This window comes from Microchirus variegatus, assembly GCF_963457635.1.
Source record: "Microchirus variegatus genome assembly, chromosome: 20".
NCBI lineage: Eukaryota > Metazoa > Chordata > Actinopteri > Pleuronectiformes > Soleidae > Microchirus > Microchirus variegatus.
In genome coordinates this window covers 11,751,011-11,778,080 of record NC_139821.1, presented here as the reverse complement: position 1 = coordinate 11,778,080, position 27,070 = coordinate 11,751,011, and the positions used below count along the sequence as shown (strand labels likewise).

Sequence of the window (27,070 nt, the reverse complement as noted above, 5' to 3'; positions counted from 1 at the left end):
ATAACTGACTAATGTCAAAAGATGATTAAATCATAAAAAAAAAAGGGAACCAAAAATCAACAAATACAGAAATGGTGATGTGAGGGGAATGTAAATAGTGACACTTCGGGATTTCTGATTGTAGTTGTATGGAACGGTAGAGCTGCAACTGAGGATTATTTTCGTCATCGATTAATCTGTTGATGATTTTCTCGATTAATTGTTTGGTACATAAAATGTCAGAAAATATTTAAATTAAAAAAAAACGGTGATTGGTGTTTGTCAAACATGGAAATTCCGATATTCTCGAACGTCTTGTTTTGTCCACAAACCAAAATGATTCAGTTTGAATGATTTCTTTGTTATGTGGCGCAAAGAAACTAAGAAAATATTCACATTTAAGAAGCTAAAACAGTCAGAAATCTTGTTTTAATAATGAGAAAAGCTTCAAAACGATTAATAATGGATTACTTGTTTCAGCTCTAAGAGACACACTTTGACAAGACAAGGTACCGTCTGTCCATCACTGTCACACTGCTCTTATTTTGTCCCCACTTGTAACAAACACAAATACAGCCAATCTTATCGCATACCGATTTGTTGTTCAGTGAAATGCTGAATTAATGTGACAGGATACGACCAACTATTACTCACAACTTGGAATTTCTTTGTCTTCCTTTAATGTGTGTGTGTGAGAATGAGTGTGTGTGTGTGTGTGTGTGTGTACCTCAGCCAGCAGCACTATCCTCTTGCCATCGGGCCAGATGACATGGTCCACCTGAGAGCGAACCCTCTCCCAGGTCAGCTCAGGAGTTCGCAGGCTCGCCTACAAATACACAAATAGTACCTAATTATTCTCTATATTAGTCCTTGATTTCTGGGATTTGATTATATCAGTAGTATAGTGCTGAACTTAATGCATCAGGACATAAAATTATATTGTAATGTGTTTTTGCAACCTCATAGAGCTCTTTATGCGACATGTGGTGTGTTAAAAGGCTATTAGAGAAGCAGGAGTCGGTGACTGACCACATCGATCTCGGTGTTGGAGTGTCCCATGTTGCAGACGATGCAGCCGTTCTTCATTCGGTCGAGGTTCTCTCTCACCACCACGTTCTTGTTGCCTTATGAAATCAGAGGAGATAAAGAAGAATAAAAAAATAATGGGAGAAATAAGCTAAAATATTACATTTTCTTCTTGTGCCTGATCTGTGTGAGGTGGCTGCTGTGACACCGTTAACTTCCCTCTGGGATCAAACCCTTCCTGTCTATTCCCATAAAAGTCTTTCCTGTATTTGGTTTAATTATGTCTCATGAAAGCACTCGGGCATGATTAATTAAGTGTGACAGGGTAATTCACTTTTGAGCGTTCCCTCAGTCTATGTACACGAGGATCCAGGCATGTCTACTAAAACTACAGGAATTCTACTTCAAAGGTTAAATTCAACTCTTCGTCTGTTTATGTTTACGTCTTAACTCTCGTTTCAAACACTGGAAACATACAAATGAGGCACATTTGACTTGAAGGTGTAAAAACTATAATTAGAACGTGACTAACCCAATCCAAACTAAACATTACAGGCACGGCCCTTACTTTAAGAGAAGCGTTGAGATTATGATTATAATGATTACACTAAATAGACCGTTCCAAATATAACTAATTCCCTTCTACAATCACATCATTCACTGGGAATCTCAAAAAGTGGTTGGGTCAAATAAGGTTTATTATAGTTAACGAAAACGAAGTCTATGAAGAAAGAAAAACTCACTAAAACGAAACAGAGATAAATTCAGCTTCGTTTTTCCAAAACTTAATTCTGGAATGCAGACCGTTTGAAGTTTGACTTTCGATTTACCTGCAGGTGTTAAAAGGTTAAAGAATGAAATGAAAGGATTTGATAATCCATTATTTGGTGTGACACATTCTTTCATCCCTTTCAGCGTCTACAATTCAAGGCTTTCTCTTAACACCTGAAAAACATAACTAAAACTGCCATGTCATTTGTTGAATTAAAGAAAACTAAATGATGAAATAAAAATGTCAAAACTATAATAACCTTGGCTCAAATACAATGTGTCTATCTTTCCTGTTCGACTACATCTCCAGCCATTAGACAGCCTCCTGCTGGCTGACCTGAGACACAAGTAATTCTCAGCTTCATATAAGTGTGAAAGTTAAGTCCCCGGTTGCCAAAAGAACTAGATTAACACCTGCTGCAGATTGAGTGTCTGTCCAGCCCTCCTGAGCAAACAGCGCCGGGAGAGTATGACTCACCGTTTTATGTCCATCATGTTCCCAATTCGCATAATGAAAGCTAGCATTTGTCCAATCAGTTAGCCGTGGATCATTCCCCCAACAGGACAAATAGAAAAGGGCAATAAAGAGACGGAGGAAAAACCAACCTGTGCAGGTGATGACTATGTCCACTTGTCTGATGACTTCGTTCAGCTTCACCAGTCTAAAGCCGTCCATGCTGCAGCGAGGAGAAAGCAACGGGATTGATGGCAGTGTCCACACTCGCAAAGAGACACAGAGTGAATCACAGGAAATTCAACAAGTGGAGTCTCACCAGGCCTGCAAAGCACAGATGGGGTCGATCTCTGTGACGTAGACGATGGAGCCCATCGCTTTCAGGGCAGCGCAGCAGCCTTTTCCGACCTGGGGGAAGCAGGATGTGATGTTAGCGCAAATGTACGCGATCACGTGATGTCGAGTCACGTGGTGTTGAGGTGTTAGATGGGTCTGAAATAGTCACAGTTGCTTTCTTGGTGTTTTATAATAGTTAACTAAAAAAAAGTTGGATTTTGGAGGATGAGTCGAACAACATAAGCTAAATAACCATTTTAAAAGTGTTGTGTCATTTAGAAATATTCCCCGGTTATATGCAGTAATCCTGAAGTTAAATTCAATACCTTTTTAAGACCTTATTGCCACTTTAAGCTGTAATCAGTAACACATATTTAAAAAACAGTTTTAGTTTGCAACTAAATCTATAGAGCATAACCATACAAAGGAACAAAGCTCAAAAGAATAAATTAAACCACAGGCAAGGTTTATTAAAATAAACAAGTTACACTTTGACTCAAGTATTCACGATTTCGGTGTTTATTTCATGCGATTTCTGATATCATTTCACACCAGGAGGAGCGTGTTCGCTGTCGCAAGATGCGCAACGTCACATGTACACGTGTGGCCGATCATGCAGGGTGAGCATGACTGCGCATCGTTGTTTTTAACAAAACGCAGGGGAGGAAAATATACCTCATGAAATAGTGATTAAGACTTTTTAATACTGTTTAAAAAGGGCCTTAATTTTCCCAAAATCGATTTATCAACTTTTAATACTTTTTAAGACCCCGCGGACACCCTGTATAAACCGTTATATTCAAACCACTGTCGAATGACAATGAAAAAAATACTGATAAAGCCACGACTCGATCTGTGTTTCAGACCTGTAGTTCAGCAATTTGATGGCATAAATATATGTCCCCCACCCCACAAGCGCCTGTCAGGTTTAATCCAAAATAATGTTTTGTCGTTTCTGCTCACAAAGACCAAACAGAGACGGAATACTATCAACGACAAATATGACCAGTGCATCTTTAAGCCATTTCTCATATCATTTTTTTTCCTAATTATAAAGGCAGATAAACCAATAATGAAAGTAATTGTTAATTGCAGAACTGACATAATGAAGAGGACTCTAATCACCACTCTACTCAATCTGCACAGACTCGTCATATTCTGTACTCATGATTTGCTTCAACACAAAATAGTGTGAAATCCAAGAAGGCAACCACTGTTATTCATCTTCTAAACAACATCTAAATTGGATGCGTTATATTTTTTACTGTGATTTAATTTGACAAGTGTGTCAAGCTTTACCTCTCCGTATCCACACACCACCACCTGTTTGCCCCCAAACATGACATCAGTGGTTCTCTTCAGCCTGAGGAGAGGAACACAACAATTTGCCCCTTATTTCATACATCCTACGATAACATATTTAAAGACCAGCAGAAATGTAGTAAACGAGGTTCATACCCGTCTAAGATGGACTCCCTGCAGCAATAAAGGTTGTCAAACTTCTGCTTGGTCACAGAGTCGTTGACGTTCATGGCTGGAACGGACAGCTTTCCTGCCTTGGACAGTTGATACAACCTAACGCATAAAACGCAACACAAGTCATATAATTTGATCCATTCTGTAATGTTACGGGCATAGGATTGCAATAGAATAATCAGTGTCACTTTCATTCATGGTTAAAGCCATGCTGCAGTTGTGTAATCTCAGTAAAATGTTGTTTTTTTCAAACCACTAGGTGGCGATGTTACCACATCAGACACAGAGTGTGTGAGAATCAAGGAGTGAGAAGTCCTACCTGTGCACACCAGTAACACTCTCCTCTACGATGCCCTTGATCTTCTTGAACATGTTGGGGTATTTTTTATAAATCCAGTGAGTCAGGTCTCCACCGTCGTCCAGAATCTGACAGACAGCAACCAAAACAATACCATTCAAGACAGAGAACTAGAAGTGCTTCAAAGTGAATGTCAAACTGCAGTTAAATAACACACTTTCCACATCAACTGAAGTGTTTTTCCTTCAAAAGAATCTTCTGTACATATATATATATTCTTCATGAACTCCTATCCACAGTGACAGAAAAAGTCAAATCTAGCTTCCTGGGTTATAAAGGGTAACATGAATAAGCGTGATAGAAAAGAAAGAAAACATTTGCATTGGCAACTGGCTTTATTATTTATAGAATGTAGGTGTGCTACCATGTTTGGCTGCCAGCCTTCCACGTTAACACAGCGATCGATGCACCACCAGAAGTCGTCCTCTGACTCCCCTTTCCATGCAAATACACTGAAGCCTAGAGAGAGTGAGAGGGAGGATTATAAATACAGAATACACATGAGGTAGGTGTGAGGGGTGAGAATGATTCTGAAAGACCGAAACAGGAGAGATGAAAAGGGCAGGTGTCACACACGGCAACTCCCGAGAGTCTCACCTCCCTCTGCCAGGGCAGCTGCCACTTCATTCTGGGTGGAGTAAATGTTGCAGGCAGCCCATCTGCACTGAGCCCCCAACGCTGACAGAGTCTCCATCAGCACCTGAGGGAAGGGAAGAGTTTCACTTAGTGTGTGAATAGAGTGTCACTTCCTCAGATACAACACAAGATAACGGTGTGAATTGTGAGTGGGATTCTTTTTTCTTTTTTTTTTTGCATTTCTACTCACAGCAGTCTGAGCGGTAATATGAGTGCAGCCCACCACCTTGGCTCCGGCGAGGGGTTTCTCCCCCTGCGCTCGCTTCCTAAGGGCCATCAGTGCTGGCATCTCTGAAAGAGTGTACACAAGTGGCAGGAAGGAATCCCCCCATATTGAAATACAATTCTGTCACACTGTGTTGCCAATACTTGAGCTACATGAGCTGTCAGCGCAAAGGATATACTCTACTGTTGTGTGTGTGTGTGTGTGTGTGTGTGTGTTTGTGTGCGTCTGCGAAAAGCCTGCAGGGGCCAGCTGAGGCGCCCTGTATGTTCCTTCTGTGAAGTAATTAGGGAATAATGAGAATGATGTGTTGGACTTCAGGTTTGTGGTGGCAGGGGACATATGGCCAGCCAGCAGTGTCGTAACACACACAAACACACACACACACATGCTAGTGTTTCTGTATTTTGTGCTCGAGTGAAAATGTGTCCAAGAAAGTTCAAAACAAATGTTTATCATAAAAAGTGAAAATGTGATTTTCCTCACCTTGCTCCGCGATCTCAATTTCTCTGCGTCCAAAGTCGGCCTGTTTGATGTTTTTGATGCAGAAGTCGCCGTTGCCCTTGGAGTTCTTCTGCTGCTTGTCCCGAGGAGATGTCTCATCGTCAGAGCTGTCCGTGTATGACGCCGCTGCAACAAACAATCACACGGTTCGGTCAGTGTACACGCAAACATAAAATATTAAAATTGATGATCTATTCAACAAGGTCGAAAGGTCCAAACCACAAAAAATATTTGAGCAGCAGTAAACAAGCCACCAACAAATATTTATAATGCCTCTAAAATAGTTTGCCATATAATTTTCTGCCAATCAATTGTTGAAGCTTGGACATTTTTTTTTTTTTTTTTTATTACAAACATTTGAAACAGGATTTGTTTTCCCATTCTCAGAGGATTCTTTCAACCACAGCTTCCAAGTTCCAAAGTGCCCGACAAACAACAATGTGCCTTTTTGGCTTCTTTATTGTGAATTTCGCTTGGCCTTTCACCAAAACCGCACATGTTTTCGCAGCACCAAGGTTTAATTGATTACAAGGCTGTGTGAGAAGCATTTCCTGCTACAGAGAAACTCCAGTCTTACGGGAACACGGTGGACAAAGTGAACACACGAAAACAAAGAAGTATGAATGCAGCACACTCAGTGAGGAGGGCATGCCTTCAGTACTGTACTATGCATATGTGGTCCCCAAGACTGAGGACTTGACAGTATAATGTTACTAAGGTTAAGAAGAACATAAGTCTTCACGGCTACATGGGAAAAAACGGTGGTCATGGGAAAAGTGTTCATCGCACTGTGGGAACCATCAGAAAAATAAGAAGCACTCTGCTGAAGGATTTATAGGAGAAGACAGGGAATCAGTAGAGAGGGATGAGGAGGAGGAGGGGGGGAAACAAAGAAAGAACATGAAAGGGAGAGTTCAAAAGGGATGAGACAGTGGTGTCTGAGAATAACAATATTGGCAGCATTGACAACTCTGCTGTTTATTAGTTGAACACAAGATGCACGGATGCACGCAGCATGGGAGGAAAAGAATGAGCTTGTCAAATCAATGCAGGCTAAGTGCTCTCATTATGATCATAATATCTAAGGAAGAAAAAGCTCATGTCATGACTTTAGTAATGTGCCTCAGGCTAGAGAGGGAACATTTAATCCTGAGGAAGGGCTGTAAAAACTAACCTTACCCAATGTTACATAAACAGCATCACATTTTAGGCGAGAGACAAAGCACTTTTTCTGAGAGATGGTATATAACGAAGTGAAAATTCACTTTCATTGTTATTATGCATGAAGAAAAGGGGACGAGTCGTATGCTCAGCAGACTGACTGGTGTCGCTCAAGTCACAGGACAGGAATCTTACATCTTTTCCGCAGATAAATATTTTTTCAACACCAATGACCTAAGTAGAACCATACACCAATACTGACTAAAAGTCTATTTTTGTCCATCTGTCATCAATCTCTCTGTCCATCAAAGTACAGAGACACTGTCCAGGTTCAGTGTCACGTGCGTAATCACAGATTACTTCATCATCCTAATGGCGTCATTGGACGACCTGTGCACTGCGAATGACCCTAGAGCACAGCAGTCAACAGAGTCGATGAGTCTGTGAAAAATTAAGCAACTTAACTCAGAAAAATCAACATTTTAGTACTTTTAGACAAGTGATGAAATTTTGTCAGGAAGTTACAGAGTGAACCGAGTTAGAACTGCTGCTTAATCATTTTTCTAAATTCTAAAAAAGGCAAACTTTACTCTGGTCTGTTCTCTGGAAACTCCCCTTGCAGACTCGTGTTCTTTTTTCTGGATTAAAGGATATTTTTCTGTGCGGGGGTAGATTTTATTCACCACCAATTAAACTGATACCATGATACATAGTTGAGTATAAAGAGACTGATTCGTGTCAACATACAGCGATCTCACCTTGCTGTAGTCATTGGAAAAGTTCTTTTAACACAGACCTGAACATTTCCTTGAAGCAAAAACATCTCGACTGTGAACTTTGCATACACCTGCTCGGGGCTGCTTTCCCACTCACCAGTCTTTAGCTAATCATCTCATGGATGCAGCTTTATAGTTTTAGTATTGTTCTTGCTGAACAAACCTTTGACTCATATTTTTTAAAGCTCACTTTTAAAGTGTCACTTCTGTCACTGACAAAAAGTAATTATTAAATCAGTGACAGGGCCTGTACATGACGCATGTTTTTTTGATCTCGCACCACCTCCGCTACCCAGCTGCTGCAAGCATTTATCCCATCAAACTGCTGCTGAACATCCAATTTCTTTTGACTTTGACGTGCTTCCTCATTACCTCTGTCGGGCTTCAGATAAACAAATCACTCGACGTGAGGTTTAAAACATCACTAAACTGAGAAATTCAGAGAGTCACATGGAGCTCAAAATGCCAAAGCAGCTGATGTACCTGGTTGGTGTAAAGGAAACGGTCTGATTGTTCAAATGAATTTCCTTAGCAACCAAAAATGCACCATTTTCTGCCTGAGGGATATAGTTAAGGTAAATCTATTGTTTCCGAGTTGCCACTTTTACCACTTTTATCCATCCTTAAAACCATTTTAAATGGGATGGACTGGCGACCTGTCCAGGGTGTAAACCACCTTTCCCACCTTTGCCAGCTGGAATTGGCACCAGCACACCCCGAGACCGTCATGCGGAGGACGATGGATGAATTGGACTTGAGATTTTCGGTTTATTATGCCACTCAGCTCAAACTACACAAACCACACACTTCAGCTTCTGGGGAGCAGACCAGCAGTAGCTAATCCTCTCACACAGAGGCCACAGTGTCAGAATGTGAGAATGAGAGCCAATGAGACCAGAGGTGGGTAAGCGAGGACATAGATGAGGTCGGTCCGTTTGTCCCAGTTAACACTTTCTACGGCTTTGGCGTCGTAAACATGGAAACATGTCATGGTAGGTGAGTGATAGAAGGAATACCTGAGCTGTAGCTGTCTGTGGAGGACTGGGAAATGGAGCGGGACAGAGAACGTCGGCCAATCTTGGAGGGGCGCTTGTTAAACTCCTGTTTCTGGTCGGCGAACTGGATCTATTCGCAGAGAGAGCAGAGGGGGAAGAGAACAAAAGGACGTTCAGATTTTAAGCCCAGACTTGGACACACACAGAAGCAAACAAAATGCAGTAATAAGATCAGGTTATGAAGACAAATCAACTTCAGTGAGTAACTTTATCTTTGTTATGCTCTGTAAAAAAAAAAAAGACAGATTAAGTACAAGTCAGTTTTCAAGAGAGGGGACAAACTTTTTCAATCTCTTTAAAAAGATAAAGAAAACAATAACACTATTATCATAAACTCGCAGCAAGGCCAGACATGGTGCAACTGTTTTATTTTTTACAGCCATTGCATCAGAGTCAATAGTCTGATCTGGTGTATAATAATATATGCACTACTAATAACGGAGTATGAATGGCTGACTTATTCAGGCAGTAAATATCTCGCAAACAAGAACAAAACGTGCGTGTGGGTGTGTGAGCATTCACATATGAATAAATGTTTTTTTTTTTTTTTTCCCACCCTTTCATCTTTCTGCAAAGGTTATTCAACAAACGCCCACGAATCAGCAAACGCGTTCTGTCAAGATATCTGGAAAGTGAGAGATTCTGCCAATGTCACGGTCCTGTGACTGAGCGTTGACAAGCTTTACAGATTTGATGACAAAGAAGCGCCATTCATCACTCTCAAAGCCCGGCCTTGGGTCCAAAATGCTAAAAAATGTTTTTCGTTTTTATCAAAGAGAAGTTACAAAACAAATCTGACATTCACATTCTGTGCGTGTGTGTGTGTGTGTGTGTACATCAAATACCAAGAGGTTCATTGTGTGCGAGTGCCCATTCACTCCATTCATTCTCACAGAGAGAGAGACCCTGAATAAATGACACACTGCTGCTTTCCACGCAAAAATGATGACGTCCGCAAAGAACTGGTTTTGTCCACAAATCAAAACTTGCATACTTGGCCTTTAATTCCCTCCTTCCTCCTGACCTTTTTTGTTTAAATAAACACAGGGCACACTCACTGCCCTCTCCCCATCTTTTCTTCTCTTCAGCATTTCCACGCGGGTGTGTCTGCGTGGTGTGAGTTTCAAGGTATTTTGCATTGGAGGAGCCCCTCAGTGTTCACAGGCTACCATCTCTTCTCGCTCTGCCAACTTTTGCTTTTCTTGCAATCCAGGCCGAACTGGTCCGACCATGCTCACTCCGGCAATCACAATGCAATAAATTGTTTCCAACTTCCTTTCCTTGTACCCCCCTCCCTCTCTCTCTCTTACTACCTCTGTATTGTCATTTAATTGTCGATTGTTCAAGAACCCTGAGATCCCTGAATTGCTGGTATCATGAAAAGCCCTACCAGTTGATACTGGTAAAACTGGTTAATAGAAAAGTGCTGGAAAACTACTGAAAACTAAGTTAATGTCACAAAAACTTTCTCTAAAGGACAAAAAAAAATAATGTTATCTAAAGCCTACAGAGGAAACATGGCAGTCATAAACCTGTCGACATATTGCTTCGAAAAATAGAAAGGGACACATTGGAGTTATTAAAATGGACCCAAACTGAACTAGTTCTACACATGTGTTTTATTTGAATGTGTTAAATAATGTACTTACAAATGACTACAACAGGCCATAAAAAACATGCATTAAAGATTGACAAAACTGCCACTAGATTTATGAATCTAATGAGGAGCGGCTAATGGTGGCAATAAACCTTGACCCCAATAACAGACTATAACGGGCCATCGGTCTCTTCGGGCTTATCAAAGTGAGGTTAGATGACAGACTCGAGCATGTATTTGCTGCACTGGGACATAACAATTAAACGGTAGCCTCTGTGAATGTTTAGTCCATTAATCACAGCCGGAAAGACTTTGATTTAGTTGTTGTATGGAAGCTTGTTTTAAACATAAAAACAACACTCAAAGGATTGATTTATTACCAAAACAGTTGGTGATTAAGTAATCAATTGCTGATCCATAATCATTGCAGCCCTAGAGGAAACAAAACTGTGGTAGTGACAGGAGAGGCTCCGAAAGGCTCTTCACCGTCATGTTTGTATGTAGAGCTGCAACAGTTCAGGGGAACATCAATCATTTTATGGACCGAACAACTCATTGATTCGTCAAGAAAATAGAACGACAGATTACTAGATTATAAAAATAATCTTTAGTTGCAGGCCCGGCGTTATGTAAGAGAGGCACTGGCAACAACGGGTGGACACACACAACAACACGCTGCTCCTGTACTAGTACATCAGAGCTGCCAACTAGGAACAGGTCAGCATGACTCAGCAGCTGGAAAAATCATTACGTGGAGCTCATTCAATCTGCTCAAAATATAGAGCAGCTGGAGACACGTCAGGTCATTACGTACCCTCTTCATATGTACTACTAGAGCAGGGCATCTTAAAACCAACAGCCCTCGTCGCGAACGTGGCAACGGTGACGTCTCGGAGCCTCTGCTGCAGCTCTGAAACGTCGCCGTGTGGTGGAGACGTCCTGCTGTGTTGTTAATGCGAATGACGCTTTGACCGGTCTGATGTGTCAGAACAAATCCTCTTCCTGACTCTACAGCACACAACGCCGCAGGTTTAAAAAGGGAATACAAAACAAAACGTAACATTTGCAATGACTCCGCACATCCTGTCGCACTCAGGAACTACACACAAAGCTACACCACGTGACCAGAAAGATTAAGAGTCAGAATCGCCAGCCTCTAAATAATGCATCTTGTTAATATGCTCAGTAAAAGTCACATGAATTGATTGCGACTTTGGACAAATATGTGGAATTATGAAACTACTCTTTATAGAACTGCTATAGCATATAAAGATACTTTGATTATTTTTGAGTGAAGACCGAGATTTTTTAACACTGTACTTGTATCTATTGAGATTTCAATTATTTTGACATCTGTTAGGGCTGGGTGACATACAGACTTTTACATTTTATCCCTTTTCACATCACATTTGCCTCTTTTAAAGTTGGAGAAAAGAGCTGCGCTGTCACAGCCCCAAGTGGACGCATCGTCGCAACACTAAACCACCCAGTTTTTTTATTTATTTGTTGCCACCGCCACAATAGTATGTGTTGTTATGTGATTTCTATTCCTATTTGTGGAGTAGTGGAGCTCTGATTCACCAAGCTCCTCTTAACATTAACACAAACCATCAACGGCTTGTGTGTAATCATTAAAAAAGGTCCCAGGATATGATTTGCCCACAGTTATTTATGCCTCTCTCTCTCTCTCTCTCTCTTCACGTTGCAATGCACGCCTTTACATTATGGATGGTGACTGATTGGGAGGCTAATGACATGTGAATAATGAATGTTGATTCAATACTGGGACTCTCGCATGCTCACCAGGGACTTGCCTTTCCACTCGTCTGTGTGCATGTTTCACATTTAAATGGGATTACAAGAGACTGGGAAGTGAAGCTGGGTGTGGGCAGTCCCACTTAGGTACGCTGTGTTCACGCAAGTGGCCCCATACAGACACAAGTACACGCCGCTGATTATAGTTGCTAATGTTGCCATGCAACAAATCTATTTCAAATCATAGTGGCCTTTTGTGTCGCACACAAAGTACCAAAAACAGACAAAACAAAATACCAGCACAGACAGGAGCTCGATAAATCCACCTCTTAAAGCTAGAGGCTACCAAGATATTTCAAGGTCAAGGACAAATATAAAGACTTTTTTATTTGGGTTTTGGAGTGACATGACAGTGGAAGTCTTCGCTTAACACATCATTTCTATCCTTCCAAGTCCATCTGGAAACTGTAAAGCAGAAATAAGCCCCTATATGCAACCTACAAGGTCAAGCATACAGGCTCGCTTACTTAACTTGATTATAATTTACAGTCATAATCGAGAAAATGTCAATCCTGAGCTCTGCTACGACTGCCTGCGTGTGTTCCAACTCCGTGATGAGACACTATGTTACGGGACAGGGTGGATCCCTTAGCTGAACACAATCAACAAGCTCGCCAGACACCATGGGATCTGCAGCAAAAACAGAAGCCCCTCTGGGCAATAGAGAAAAGGAAAGCAAATAGGCACAGATGTGCTGCAGCGGGCGGCAAATGTGATGGGAGAGCGTCCCGTGTGGTTCCCCCCCACAGCCATTTAACTGCAGATTCAGCTTATCCAGCCGACCTGACATCGTCCTCTATTAACGTCACCGCAAACCGACCAAATTTTACTCAATAAAAGCTTGCGAACCGTCGAGGGGAAAATAAACACAAGTAAGGTCAAACCATTGTGTGTGGTTTAGACATCATCATTGAGTCAGATAATTACAAAAGATGAGGTGCTGTCTGGATGTGCAAGTCTCACCGATGTAATTTATCAAAGATGCTTATTACAGTGTCACACATTGAACACTGTTGTGGTGACAGCTAAGTATACTCATTTTATTATTCCTAAGTGAAAGAAACTCAAGACGGTGATGATGGTGACCTGTTTCTAGCATCTACAAAATCCACTTTTCCAGTTGCTTCGCGCTCACTTAACCCTCTTATGACCATCATGATAATAAGGCCGCCTGGATTTATTTTGATAAGTTTAATAGTTATTCAAGTGTTTAGGAATACAGTGGTGAGAAAATGACGTCACAAACGTGTGGCGCGCTGAGATTCCCATCTCGTCTGTGATTGGACGGTCGTTCTGAGGGCTACCGTAATGACAAGTATGCGGGTGCAAGGCTCCATTTCTCTGCTTTCTGGCATCTATCGATCCAACTTCACAGCAAAAATGTTCTAGATATCACAAACAGTCTAGTAGTACACATGCCAAAGGTAACAGAAAGGTAAATATAAATGATAAGCCTTATATATACCATACATTAAAAGAAACTTGGTGCAGTATTTTCACCTCAAACATACCAAGCAGCATTACCTTGGTGTGCTTAGGCTGTCCGCTCGTGTCCATCATCATCATCATCTGAACACAATCTCCTCATGACAATCCCTTTAAGGCTAATTCAATAAGAACATCCGATTTTTAAAATTCTCAAGGACTTTAAGGCTTCAAAGCACAGGTAAAAAAATATATAATAAATCAAAGGAACGGTGAACAAGTCCTGTCTGCTTGTACAAACTGTGCCCTCACTCACTAAGAAGAGGGCAGGACAGAATATTAACAACAGACGCTGTAAAAAACATTGAAAGTAGGTTGGATGTGGTTACAAACAGGACGATCTGAATCTCAGGTAGCACCCAGTCTTACTGATTACTATAACCTGAGAAGCAGCTTGGTGAAAGGTTAAATAAAATGCTCAAATCAGGTGTTGAAATTGACAGTCCCTTTTTATTCCACACGAAGGAGCTTGGTGAGAAAAATCTATTCCTTTCCTAAAAATGACAGAGGGTTAATGAAATCCAGAGGCTGCCTCAAACCTCGTTAGATTAGTCGCACGAAGATCTCCTCCTGCACAACTTGATATGGAATATTTAAAATTAAATTGAACGACGACCACAACTGCATCAGAGCTGAACTTTGACATCGGCGATGATGTCACTCGTGATAAACCCAGCGGGAAACCTCGCCCTGAGAAAACACATTTATAACTAAATCTACACAGGCCTGATATTATCTACCTTTCTTTGGCTCATGTTTAACAAGGGGATTTATCTGAACATACCTTTTCCCAGCATAATCTACCACAGTTTTACACCTGATAACTGACCTGTAATACTGCAGTCCTGCAATACTAAGTGATAAGACTTGTTCTTTGGGGAAAGTTACAACGAGGGGGAAAAAAAGATGTTTAAAATGTGTAAAAGTATGAATAGATGTTGGTAATAATGTAATTATTATTCTTAATTGAGGTGCAAATTCTAGGATGCACTGTGCATTCTGACTATTAGTATAGTATTGTATTAAAGACTACCATCTTATGCCTGCAAGGTAGGCAAACTTTTGTCTGTGTGTGTGTGACTGTGTGTGATTGTGTGTGATCTGTACTGTACTATTGCTGCACAACAAATTGCCTCATTGGGGGACAAAAAAAGTACCTTGAGTTGAGACTACCATCTGAGACATTTTAATTAAAATGCAATAACAGAAATAAACTGGTTAGAGATTCTTAAATGTGAAATTTGCTAGTTTTCTTGCACGTGTAAATATTAAACAAAAATCTGTTGGTTGGATACATTTGATTTCACATTTCCTCAAAGTCTAGGGAATTTTATAATTTTATAGACTTCTTTATGCATTAATACCATTAATTTTGAAGTGGTTACCAAATCATTTGCAATATAACTATCGTTTTTATAATGAGACTAATTATTTATAATGTAATCTTCAACAAGTGCTTGAATGTGTATTCAGCTGCAAAATACAATAAATGTAGGTTTGTGATACACACACAGCAGTGTCTTCCCAGCTGTGTGTTGTCTGCAGGTTTTCCATGCGTGTCTCGTTTGTGAATTCGTTCTTTACAGGTTTCTCCTGAACATTTCAGTTAAATAAAAAATTGTGGCGATACAACCTCATACACTAGGCTTTTTCCTCCCAGTACGTACACAGCTGGCTTCCTTTGAAGTAATTTCAGAGCAGGGGAGATTTGCCTTTTATGCGTTTCCAGATCTGTGTGTAGGAACAAACTTGATCCTAATCAAACACAAAGAGGTCATGGGATGGAGCAGAGACCCCCGCAGCAACAAAACACTGGGCCTCTCGCGCTGTCGGCCGGGTCTAAGGTCCTCCCTCAACCTCTGCACATGGAAACACGCCAACCTCACTATTGACAAGTGTCATCGATCACTAAATTGCAGCATGATTGCAGCAAAGTGATCAATAGGGGTGGGGAAATCACGTGGTGCCTCGCGACACACGATCCATGATACCCATAATATCACGATGCATCGATTCCGTTTGATAATCAATATATTGGAAGACAATCATATGGCGATACATCATACAGAAGAGTATTAGGTAAATTATGTAAAAACAAAAAAAATATTCTCACAATTCTGACTTTAATCTTAGGATTCTGAATTTCTGTCCAACTGAGGAAAACAAAAAAACAAAACAGTGTAGGATTTCTCCATTTATTCACAAAGCGCATAAAGTTCTTGTATTGAACGTGGGTGGGACATCTCTTAAAAAAAAGGTAGCTTCCCCTGCCATTATCCCACTGTAAACCCTCCCTCTTCTTTGGCCAGGTAACTGCTGAAAGTGTTAGCTTTACTTGCGCAATGTTGTTTTTGCCTCGATCACGATAGAAGATAGAAAACTTGTTTTTAAGCAAACATAAAAATAACTACGAGAAAATACAACCTCTCTGGTGAACCAACAATGACAAATCTGTACCATCCTACTTCCCCGCTGCATCACTCTGCTACAGGATGATTACACAGACCAACAGCCTCCAGGCAAACAGTAACTCATTCACAGACTTCAAGGTTTGCTGAGAGAGATGGAAAGCAATAGGATTATAGATTCCCTCAAAGTTTCCTGCTGATAACGTAATGTACTACAAAGACAATTGATTAAGGCAAATAAAACTGATTAATATGGCTTAATATTGCTGCACGCTTCATTTCACCCTGGTCCCAAACTAGTCAACCACAACGTGGTTCGAAAATATTCAGTATCAACACTGACGGTTCATCCTGTCTACATATAAGCTCTCCCATCTGGTGCCAAATGTCATTATATAAACACACAAAATCACACTCATATATGGGTAATTACATGCAGTGTCATGTTCCACAGCAATGGTAATTTCCAAGGCTTTACTCAACGGGAACAAGGAGGGACTGAATTTGACAGAAAGAATAAGTAAAATATCTATAATTACTACTAAATAAAGACTTAACGAATATAATACTCAACCGAAAATGGCGACCTACTGTCTCTAGACCAAGAAGCTGCAGCATAAATGGTCACCAGGTCATTAAACGGTCATTTGAATAACTTGTTATTCGGTGTACATTTCCCCCTGAATGAGAAAACTCGGCTAACAGCTTTGTGATGCAATTATAATGTCAATAACTTAAAATCTGAACAAACAGCGTCGCCGAGACATCCAGAATATGATCACCTGTGGAAAATGTATTCACTAGTTGGCAGGGTGCTGATATATATATATTCATAGACAATCGAGCACACATTCATTTTTAGAGGTTACTTAATCATACAGCAATCGTGACCAACTGCATGACATCTTAGTCACTGGATGATGGACACTGACAACCTAAATACTGCAGGTACTGTTATAATATCTGACTAATCTAACTGCATCAGGAAATAGAGACAAGCACTGGATCTGGATCAGACCAAGCCACGAGACCAGGTGCAACGTCCTTTCAAAGTAAACCCGCAGGGGAACCTGGACTAGTACAAAATAATACTCTTCAAAGATATTCACAGTTATGTAAGACAAACAGCTCTTTTTCAGGAGCCAAATTGACACATTTGGTTTTTTTGGTTGGTATATGGTGAGTAATAAGTACTGGAGGTAGCAATTGTAGGAAAACTTTGGCATCATGACATATTATCTTTATGCCTTTAATTAAACAAATGCATGTGATTTAAAAGCAATTTTCCAAGACTTAATAAGAACAAAGACTGGAGAGCACCGGACCATGAGTAAACACAAAGCACTCGGTGGTTTGTTCCATTTCAATGTAAACTTTAAAAAAAAACGAGCTGGTACTACATTATTTTATTTGTGTGTCAACACTAATTCTGTTCCGGGAAGCGCGTGCTCATCAGGAAATCTCATGTTACCAGACAGACACTAAGTCTCTATCGGTGATGGATGGACGACTGTGTTGGCACAGTCCGACTTGTGACAGGCTTACCAGCCAAACATAGGGATAACGCAGCAGCAAAGCCGTGGTATCAGGCCAAGATTCCACGTGATGATTGCAGCATTATAGATGATAATGACCTTGCAAAGTTAAAAGGTAAACAGACAGATCTGAGTGCAAGGATGAGTGGTCCAGTTAATAGCTTTATGTTTAGATGTGGTCTGCCAGAAGGGCAGGAAAAGTGAGTGATGGTTTAAAAGAAAAGGGAAAAAGAAAAGACTGCAGGAAAATAAAAGGAAGAGCGTGTTCTGTTGACCACTAAATGCAACAAACAAATGACTGGAAATATCCTTGGAGCTAAATCCTTAAAAGTGTTTCTGCCTGATTGTCCCCATTCTGGGAGTAATTTAGAGGGGGGAATATGCAAACTCCATGCAGAAAGACCCTTGTTCTGGCTGGATTGTGAACTCGGGTCATCTTGCTACAAAGACAAGAGTGCTAACGACAACTTCAACCATATGGCCCCCTTCCATAGACCACAAAACAAAAATCAACTGCATCTGATCCTCTTATCAGAAGGTTATAAACAATGAGTACATTGGAATCAATGAGCTTTCAAGACACTGATAGAGGTATACAAGTATGCGTGTAGATGCAAGTACTGTATACTTGTACATCCGACGTTTCCTTCGCTCTAAAGCAGTCCTTTTGAGTCTTTGTTTTCACCAGCCTGTTTCAGTGCAGTTCAGCTCACCACAGTGTGGTTTGGAACACTACACCCTCATCTGACTGGTGCTTCCACCGCAAGGTGTGTGGGCCACATATACGTAAATTATGGAGCTATTTAGGTTATATGCGTCAGAAACGTAAATAGTGCAACTTCATAACCAGCCCATCTCACACAGTGGAGCTCGCCAATAAATTCAAACCTAGCAGAAGACGGTAAACAAATGGCAACAATGGAGGAATTTCAGCATTCCATGTGCCTTCTTCTTAGCATGTGGCTACTTATCATGATAAGACTACACGCTTCTTCGAGGAGAAAACACCACCGTTTTTCATGTTCATCATACATGAATGATGGATTACCCGTCAACAAATTGACGGACTGCAGTTTGTCCAGTTCCAAACACTTAGAACCGGACCCCTTTGCTTGATACGGGGGGAAAGTACAGATTGTTTTGCGGACGTTTTCCAGATTTCCCCCACAGTTTCGATGCAAGAACCTCTTCACTTACTCTTTTGCCTGCCGTTTAAACACTTCACTCACAGTTCTCCCTTTTTTCTACTTCCACACTCGTCTTTCTCGTCCAGCTTGATGCAGATGAGAGAATGGAGCACAGTTTGTGTGTATTGTTTAACAAGCACTTAGATAACACAACACTTAGATCAAATAGCTGTGCACAAGTTTCTCACCGTCTTAACTGCTATTTCTGGATTACTGTTGTGCCTGTGTAGAAGAAAATCAAAAACAGACTGTAAGCAGACCTAGAGGTGCCTACGGTTTTCTCCTTTTATTCTTCTCCCCGTCTCACCCTCCCCTGCATCTAGATCACACGCAATACCAACAAATCTGGATTAAGGAGCCAGTCTGATTCAGAACACACTGTATGGATAAAAAAAGGGTACAGCCTGCCCTGTATAGTCCCTCAGAAAAAAAAGAGGACATGTAACATGACAGAGCTGACAGGTTTCCTCGTCTTAACGGAGCAGACTGCCGTTTACTGAGTGACACACTTGGCTGACAATTAAGCCTGCAGCCATTATTGTTGAGCGTAAGACTGTCTGTCTGTCTGTCTGTCACACCTCGGGCCACACTGACCCTGGATGATTGCTGGCTCCAGTCAGAGACAAGATGTGTGACTAGAGAACACCAGCAATTTCGTCTCCTATCATGGATAATAATCAAAGAAAACAGTTCAGTGTTTAATTTGTTAAATTCAAATGATATTATAGAAAAATGCATAGATTGGGGCACAAAACTTGTTTTACTGTGGTTTTCTGTTCATTACTTAAAGCTCTCATAGATTGGTCCTATCGCACATATATAGTATGTGAGTTATGGAGGTCTACTTGCATACATTAACTTGTATAAACGAGCCAATCGAAATCTCTCCTCACTGAAGCTCTCGTCAGCTGTGCCGTTTCAGACCGAAATCTCACCCCCAGAAGACAGAACTGTGTTGTGATTGGACAGCCAACGAGAGCTTTCCGCACCGTCTTGTGATTGGCCAGGTACCTGGAAGTGACGTAATTAGCACATCAGCTCTCAGAAGCACAGCTCCCCCTCTGGAACGGTGGATGCACTGCTACTCATCAAAACATTGTTTTAACAATGTTTAAAAATAGTTTCGTCACGACTCCCCGTCACAGTCTCTTTTATCAGGAGTCAGACCCAGAGTCAAAAGACACCGTCGCACGCGAGACACCTCCACAACGGACGATTTTCTTCTTCTGCGGTTCAATGTACGCAACCAGATGTGCCCTGGAGCAGAAGGATCGATTCCATTCTTTTTCAGACCACTTGTAGAGCCTGAGAATACAATAAAACCCAGCTTTCTCAGCAGTGGCTGAACTGTTTGTTTTCGAAAATGTAGGGTTTCATAAACGAGGTAATGGCAGATACACACCAAAACGCAGCATTAATTGGAACTTATGGTCTATGGGAGCTTTAAATGCTAAGAAAGAAGCACCAACTACTATTAACACCACTATGAGGACTTTCGTAAAGCAATGATCAATATACTGGTCAGATGTTCAAGTTCCATGATGATTTAATTCCAACATACCAAATATCCAAAGTACGGTGTGTTGAGCTTTCATTGGCCAGCAGGACTGCAGTGTTTTGGACCATCCTTTTCCCTGTGGCTGAATATTGCCTCTTCATAATGAGCACATATTTGTGATTTGCAAATATGTCACTCAGATGAATATGTCTTGCAGATGACATTTTAAACAGCTTCAGAACAACGCAATAGTAGAACTCAACCTCAGGACGGCTGAAAGAACTGAAAAACAGGTGTGTGACTAGAAGACAGGCCTGGCTTTTAGTGGAACAGCTCTGTGCTTTTGAAGCTCTGGTACTGCACAAGGGCAGAGGAACTGATGCACACAAGTCCGAGGTGCTCAGACTTGCACAGAGAAACATGCTAAATAAATATATCGACCAAAGACGACAACATGCATGTGCAAATTCACAAGATTTGCCCTCAGTGTATGCCCTTATGTATAAACGGGAGGTATGTGTGAATGAGCTTTTATGACCTAGACAGCCCTGTTCCATACTATGGTAAATGCACAAAAGGACAGAGTGGCAGGGTGGAAAAAAGAGTGAATAGTGAGCATTAGAAATATTTAAATAGAAAGCCTAGAAAGAGAAGGTGGCTGCTCTTATTCAATAGTCAATTACTCCTGAGGCCTCCTGAGAAGGAAGAAGGCAGCTACTAGTGCATGGTGGTCAGTGTGCATGTGTGTAGACTGCAGTGTGCTGCCCTGAAGGGGGCTGTGTGATGTAAGAACGGCTCCTGCTGATTTATAGACACAGACAAGTGCTCACACTGACTCACATGTCATGTGTAAGAATACGCTCACACACACACACACGCACCCACTGCCACGCATGCACTTGGCAGTTGCTGGGCCCACGTGTGATTACCAGTGCTTTAACACATGCCCCACACATTTCCACCATAAACAAATGTCAGCTCCATGGACGCAAATGTGGAATTTAATTCTTCTGAAATGTGAATATTAAATCCAGATGCTTCTTTGACATAACAGTTAACCCCATCCCGTTGGATTAATCAAATGCATCAAAAGGTGTACATGAACATAAACTGTATGTAAAACCTGCGAACAGGCATCCAATCAAAGATACTAGCTGTCAGTCACACTGGTATCCACTCATATACGTCATCTATTTTCCTCATAATTTACAAAATTGACAACATGTTCTATTGAGGAAGACCGACAACTAGCGATTAACATCGTCAACACCTCAGGAAAATGTTTATTGGCTTTATAAATCAAGTTAGAATAGGACTCGATTTTGATGGCTCCATGTTTTCGAACTGTTCATTTGCATACAGTCCATCTATAAGGAAAAACTGAAGGATTGTGAAATCAAATTGGTAATTGACTGCGAGACCCTGTGGTTCTGAATGATTGCAGTCCTGCAATAAGTCATGGAAAGTATTCATGGTCGTCTAATGTCTGCACAGCCCACTAGAACAATCTCTGTCCTGATATGGTCCAATAGTCATTGTAAAAGCCAGGGACACTGATACTAGAAGAGAACAGGCAATGAATGATGGGGCTTAGTGACTGATTAAACCCTACCTGCTTCTTCCCAGAGAGGGAGGAGACAGGAACAGCCACCACAGTCAGGGCTTTCTTGTTCTCTTCTCTTTCACATGCCTTTCCCCTCTATCTGCCACTGAATGGGGGAGGATTAAGAATGCAGGATTCACATGTCCTTCAAGGACGAGTAACAGCTGACTTTCTTATGAGGAAACCATTTTGAGTCGCTGAAATTTCTCAATGGTTCTTAAATATTTATACCTCTGTTATTAGGCACTAGATTAGCCACACACACTTAATGTGGGTTGTGTAACATGATTTTACTGCCCATGTCGACCAAAACAGGGCACAGTTCAGAGCCCCGAGGCTTTGTGATCCCATCTAATGACAGCGGTCAAATAAGCTCCATTCACACTGACGGCAAAGTGATCAGCATTACTATTGATCGGATCTTTTAAAAATCCATTTTTGGCTCCTCCACGTGGCTCTCAAATCAGAGAGAGAAAACTGACTGTGGCATAAAGTAGATATACTTTGACCTAGTGATGGATCAACAATAGAATGCCTTTACAGCAAGCTGCTATGCGCTGTAGCCATACTCATCCATTTACCAATGGCACGCGATCATCTGTCTCTATTAGGACATACTTTTCACATATTAGTCTCTTTTTCTAAATCGAAGCTCTGGGAGGAAGTAAATCCTTTCACCAGAGAACAAATCATTTGCGACAATTAATCAAAGGCAAAACCAAGAAAACGTCTACACATTTTTGACGTCTCTTCCTGCAGGGCAGGTGTAATTACATCAAAGGATCACAGACAGGACAGGCGTTTGTGCTACTTTCTTTTTTAATAAACCAATTATGGGGTGAGGGGTCTATATTTAATTAGGGGTGTGAAGTAATGGTTCAATAATTGTTAGACATTCATCACGTAAATCTAGTGTAAATCAATATTTTTTTTACATCTATAATAGCTCAGTCAGTATTTTCCATATGAACTAGGTTTATAATATCCGACTGGTCAAGTGTTTTATATTTGTGTTCATTTGGGATAAAAAAAAAGCTTGTTGTGATGGGGCTAAATTGCAGATGTTGAAGCTCCATTGAAAAATAATTGCTCGTCTTTTTCCATCTGTGGTTTTACAACGGTTAATGTGGTGCATTCATTGAACTCGGCCGTGAACCCAGCTGTTTATTTCTCCATTCCCTATAGGAAGTGAGTGACAGGGTTTGATTTGGTCCAGTCAGTAATTGTGCATTATAGCTCAACATATTCCATTAATAGAACATTGATTTGTTTTTAAGTTTGCATCAAGAACATAATTGTCTGTGTGTATTGTCTATCAAATCCTGTGATCATTGGCATTTAGATTGGAATGATGCGACTGAAGGTTGGTCTTATACCAGTAGCAAAAGGTCAGAGAGTTTAACTCATACATGGTTATGTAATGTTCAGGCCTGTCTTAAAGAAACACGGTGTAACAGACTTTTTTCACAGCAGATATCTATTGACATGAAATAGGACAAACAGGTTTTACCAATAATGTTAAGAAGGATTCTACTCCAGGTTTAAGAGAGCCAGGGTCATGCTGTTATTCAAGGTTTAGGGCAAGTCAGAATATAGAAGAATATATTTTACCTTATTGTCTGGATGCATTCCAAAGTGATCGAAAAATAATTATACTGTATGGCCATTAGAGCATTGCTAAAACAACAAATCGAATGATGGCCTAGACTTTTGCACAGTACTGGATATCTACATCGATATCCTTAATGTGCTATAGTCTCATCTGACATAATCTCCGTCTTTCAGAGTGTTGGTGGCTTGGTCTGACTAATAGGAAGTAGGGCAGACAGATGGGTGTGTGGGGGTTCATTTCAGGCTTTGTGAGGGCCCTTTTGTGAGCTAGCACTTTTTGGACACAATGTTGGCCCTTTGTTTGGATGCAGTGCTCGAGTATGGAGCTGCATTCCTCGTCATGCTGGTAAGCAAGTTCAGCGTCCGCTACTTCCTACCGATCCTCAGGATACACACACACCAAAAAGGTTGATCACTTGTTCAATTGTAACTACACCAAGGGTTTAAAATTTCACACTAATTAGGTTTCTTGTGAGCCGACAGTTTCCAGGAAATGTGAGCACTACATTTGCTCTTCCAAGAATCTGGATCTTGTACAACAGCTTAAGACGGGATGATGTGTAACTCAATGAGCTGTACATGCTCAGTTATAACAGGCGGCAACGACGAAGCAGGATGAATGAATTACAACTGGGGAGCTACAGCTGCAGATAAAACATGTGGGTGGTACACACAGGAGAAGCAGCGATACTGCCAATACCAGCCTAAAAACGAAGCAACTACATCAGATAAATCAAATACCTGACCCCATGAGCCACATGCCAAAAAACCGGGGCAGAGTTCACTCGATTGTCAGCCTTGGGATAAGTGTTATGGCTCCAATATACAAAGTGTGAAAATTTAATTTGGTAGGTTGAGCACAGCAAAGAGAACAGCCAGAGCACTCAGGACTCACGGACACTGGAAAGTCGAGTGAGACAGCCAAGACTTCATAGTGCCAACTTAATTTGAAAGCAATACGCAGAAAGGAAGCATACAGATAAATGGCAGATGCTGACAGGAATTATGAACACAAGCTGACAGGTCAAGTGTGGCAACACATTCTTCATGTAAATGTTCTTGTAACCCAAATTGTCCTCTTAAAAAAGCCACTGACTGAAAAACATGTTCAACGTAAATCATTTGAGAAATACTCGTGAGTTGTGCAACAATTTCATTCAATACTGACTCAGCATCCAAGTTGATCATCCTCAGAGTTCATGCATTTTGAGGTGACTTATTTCTTAATCCATATTAGTAATGAGAACAAATGTTCAACTATTTGTTTGACTGTAAAAACGATCCTTTTTCACAGTTGTGATTATATTAATAAGATACAAAACAAATTTTTTTTTTCAATGATTGGATTAATTAATCTTTTGACTACTTAATTTGTGGTGCATATTACCACAAGGTGTAATTGTGATCAGCGTGCAGCATGTGTGTTTGCAGAATTTATTAAATTTACGAGGTTTAGTGAATGCATCTTGAAGTCACTCATCTAAGCTCAACATGCTGTGAAGCCCTAAGAACTGATAAAATGTACCGGGGTCAATGAATGTATAATTTTAGCTGCTCTTTGTCAAAGCTCACAAGAAAACACACTATGAACCCTGGATTACTCTCACTACCTGTTGACGTGTGCGTTTGTTTTCATGTTGAGAAGAAACTGCCACTTGACAAAATGAATTATGAAGTAGAAATGTAATTTAATGTCCGTCAGGGACTTAAAGATTAGATTAAGTTAGCAGCTGCTGCAAATATTGGTCAGATAATCCGAAATTGGTGTGGAAGAAAATTATGATCTCGGTGAAATCTTGTGATTTTCACTTCATTATTCAACCACACAGTCTGACAGAAATGTAGAGGCTAGAACATCCCGTCTGAAGAAGGGGTGATGAGATCGCTATCTGGCAACCTCAGGGTGAGAGAAACTCAAACTGGTGTTAAGTACCAGCAGCCATTTCTTGAGAGCCTCAGTGACACGAATGAAGTTGGTTATGAAAGTGCGTTCTCACACATGCCTTTGCTGTGTGGTGTTAAGATCAACACTGCGAGAGGGTAGAATGTGCTTGCCCCAATACAAGAGTACAGTGAGAACTGGAGAAAGCAAGCCCTGGACATAAAAAGCTATTGTTGAGTAGACTGACCGGAGGAAACAAACAGGGACAGCAGAAAACAGAGGAGAACGAAAAAAACTATTATGAGTGTTCTGGCATGGTAATTTGAGGAAAACGGTGCAAGAGCACAAAAGAAAAATCTGAATTACAGCTTCACTCATAGGTGATAAATCCAGCTCTGAAGACAAAATTGGCCAAATATACACGTTCTTCGATGGTGGCACAGGGAGCCAAGCGATGCAAAATTACACACGGCACCAGCAAGATCCTATAAGCATTTATTTTGAGACGCATTTCATGTTCTGCTTCCTGGCAGAGTTTGACCGTAATAGAGCTCTCTAACACTTTGCATCTATCAAGCACATACTGAATACCTCCAGGTCAAGGGTGAGAAATGGGCAGGCTTTGTGACAGTAGTGGCCAAATGGAGATTTCAAATAATAAAATAATAATAATATATTTCTGCAACACAAGCAGGTCAAAGAATAACATACAACAGTAGCTTGACATGGCATTCAGGGTGGTCCCCTCTGGCTGCATGCCTGTCAGGTCATGGGCAGGGTGAAGGAAACGCATAGTGGTTATGTCACGCCATCGCTGACCAGGATCACGGCCAAAAGAAGTAAATCTGATGCAGCGTGACAGAACTAAACAGAAGAGCCAGGGTTTAAGGCGACACAGTCTCAAGTGTCATTACAGCTGAAGACGCAGCAAAACTGGAACAGTTGTGTCCATTGAATAAAGAACTGCAGTGTCCTACTAAAATGGGCAGTTATCAAATTTCAGCACCACAGTAAGGAGAAACAGCTGATATCGCTCACTCAGGTGATTCTGACAGAAAATCAGTCATATATTTTACTACTTCGCTAGTTGTGTGTTTTTTTGCAACCCTAGTTGTGTTTTTGGCTTTTACTTTTTTCCTCGAGAACGAGGTCGTTCTTTTCAAGCTTTCGCTTTCAACGGATTTACAGCGAACCAATCGGAACGAGCGTTGATGACAAGGATTCGAAACATTCAACACAGCAGTGGATATGCTAAACGCCCCTTACACTGAGCCCAAGCTGTGATTGATTTTAATGTGTATGACATTTTCCTGCCTGTTAAAGGATAAAAGTGGATTGAATATTAAATCTGCAGTGAATTTTCCCATGTTTACATTTAAAAGACAAATATATAAATGGGAATTATTGATCCTAGTCTCATGTGTTGATCAGAGTTATGATTCAAGGTTTAGGTGGGCCTCTGAGAATTTTCAGATATCAAAGTGGGCCACCAGCAGTCTTAAATTTGGGAACAGCTGATGTGCCCGACAACCTCGATTAACAGCAATACAATGACAAGCTCAGAGCAGCGTTGTCCTGCTAAATTTCAATTGCCGTTCCAACTGTGTGCGCAAAAACTGACCTTTGGAAAGATCCAGTCCATTTAAGACCGAATAATCCCAACCTGGACAGGATTGAACAGAGCCTTTCCAACC

General features: G+C 40.9%; 1 protein-coding gene across 1 annotated transcript in view; it reads right to left on the bottom strand.

The window, feature by feature from the left end:
• The window catches only part of ahcyl2b (adenosylhomocysteinase like 2b), a gene marked incomplete at both ends in the record, with an annotated part of 42,860 nt that overhangs the window by 8,060 nt on the left and 7,730 nt on the right, over window positions 1–27,070 (bottom strand). The window contains 12 exons of the mRNA XM_083906804.1: window positions 707–805; window positions 1,009–1,103; window positions 2,383–2,453; window positions 2,550–2,638; window positions 3,866–3,929; window positions 4,025–4,141; window positions 4,362–4,468; window positions 4,765–4,859; window positions 4,998–5,100; window positions 5,227–5,327; window positions 5,746–5,889; window positions 8,717–8,825. Of these exons, the coding sequence (XP_083762930.1) occupies window positions 707–805; window positions 1,009–1,103; window positions 2,383–2,453; window positions 2,550–2,638; window positions 3,866–3,929; window positions 4,025–4,141; window positions 4,362–4,468; window positions 4,765–4,859; window positions 4,998–5,100; window positions 5,227–5,327; window positions 5,746–5,889; window positions 8,717–8,825 (1,194 nt within the window). The remainder of the gene's footprint in view (window positions 1–706; window positions 806–1,008; window positions 1,104–2,382; window positions 2,454–2,549; window positions 2,639–3,865; window positions 3,930–4,024; window positions 4,142–4,361; window positions 4,469–4,764; window positions 4,860–4,997; window positions 5,101–5,226; window positions 5,328–5,745; window positions 5,890–8,716; window positions 8,826–27,070) is intronic.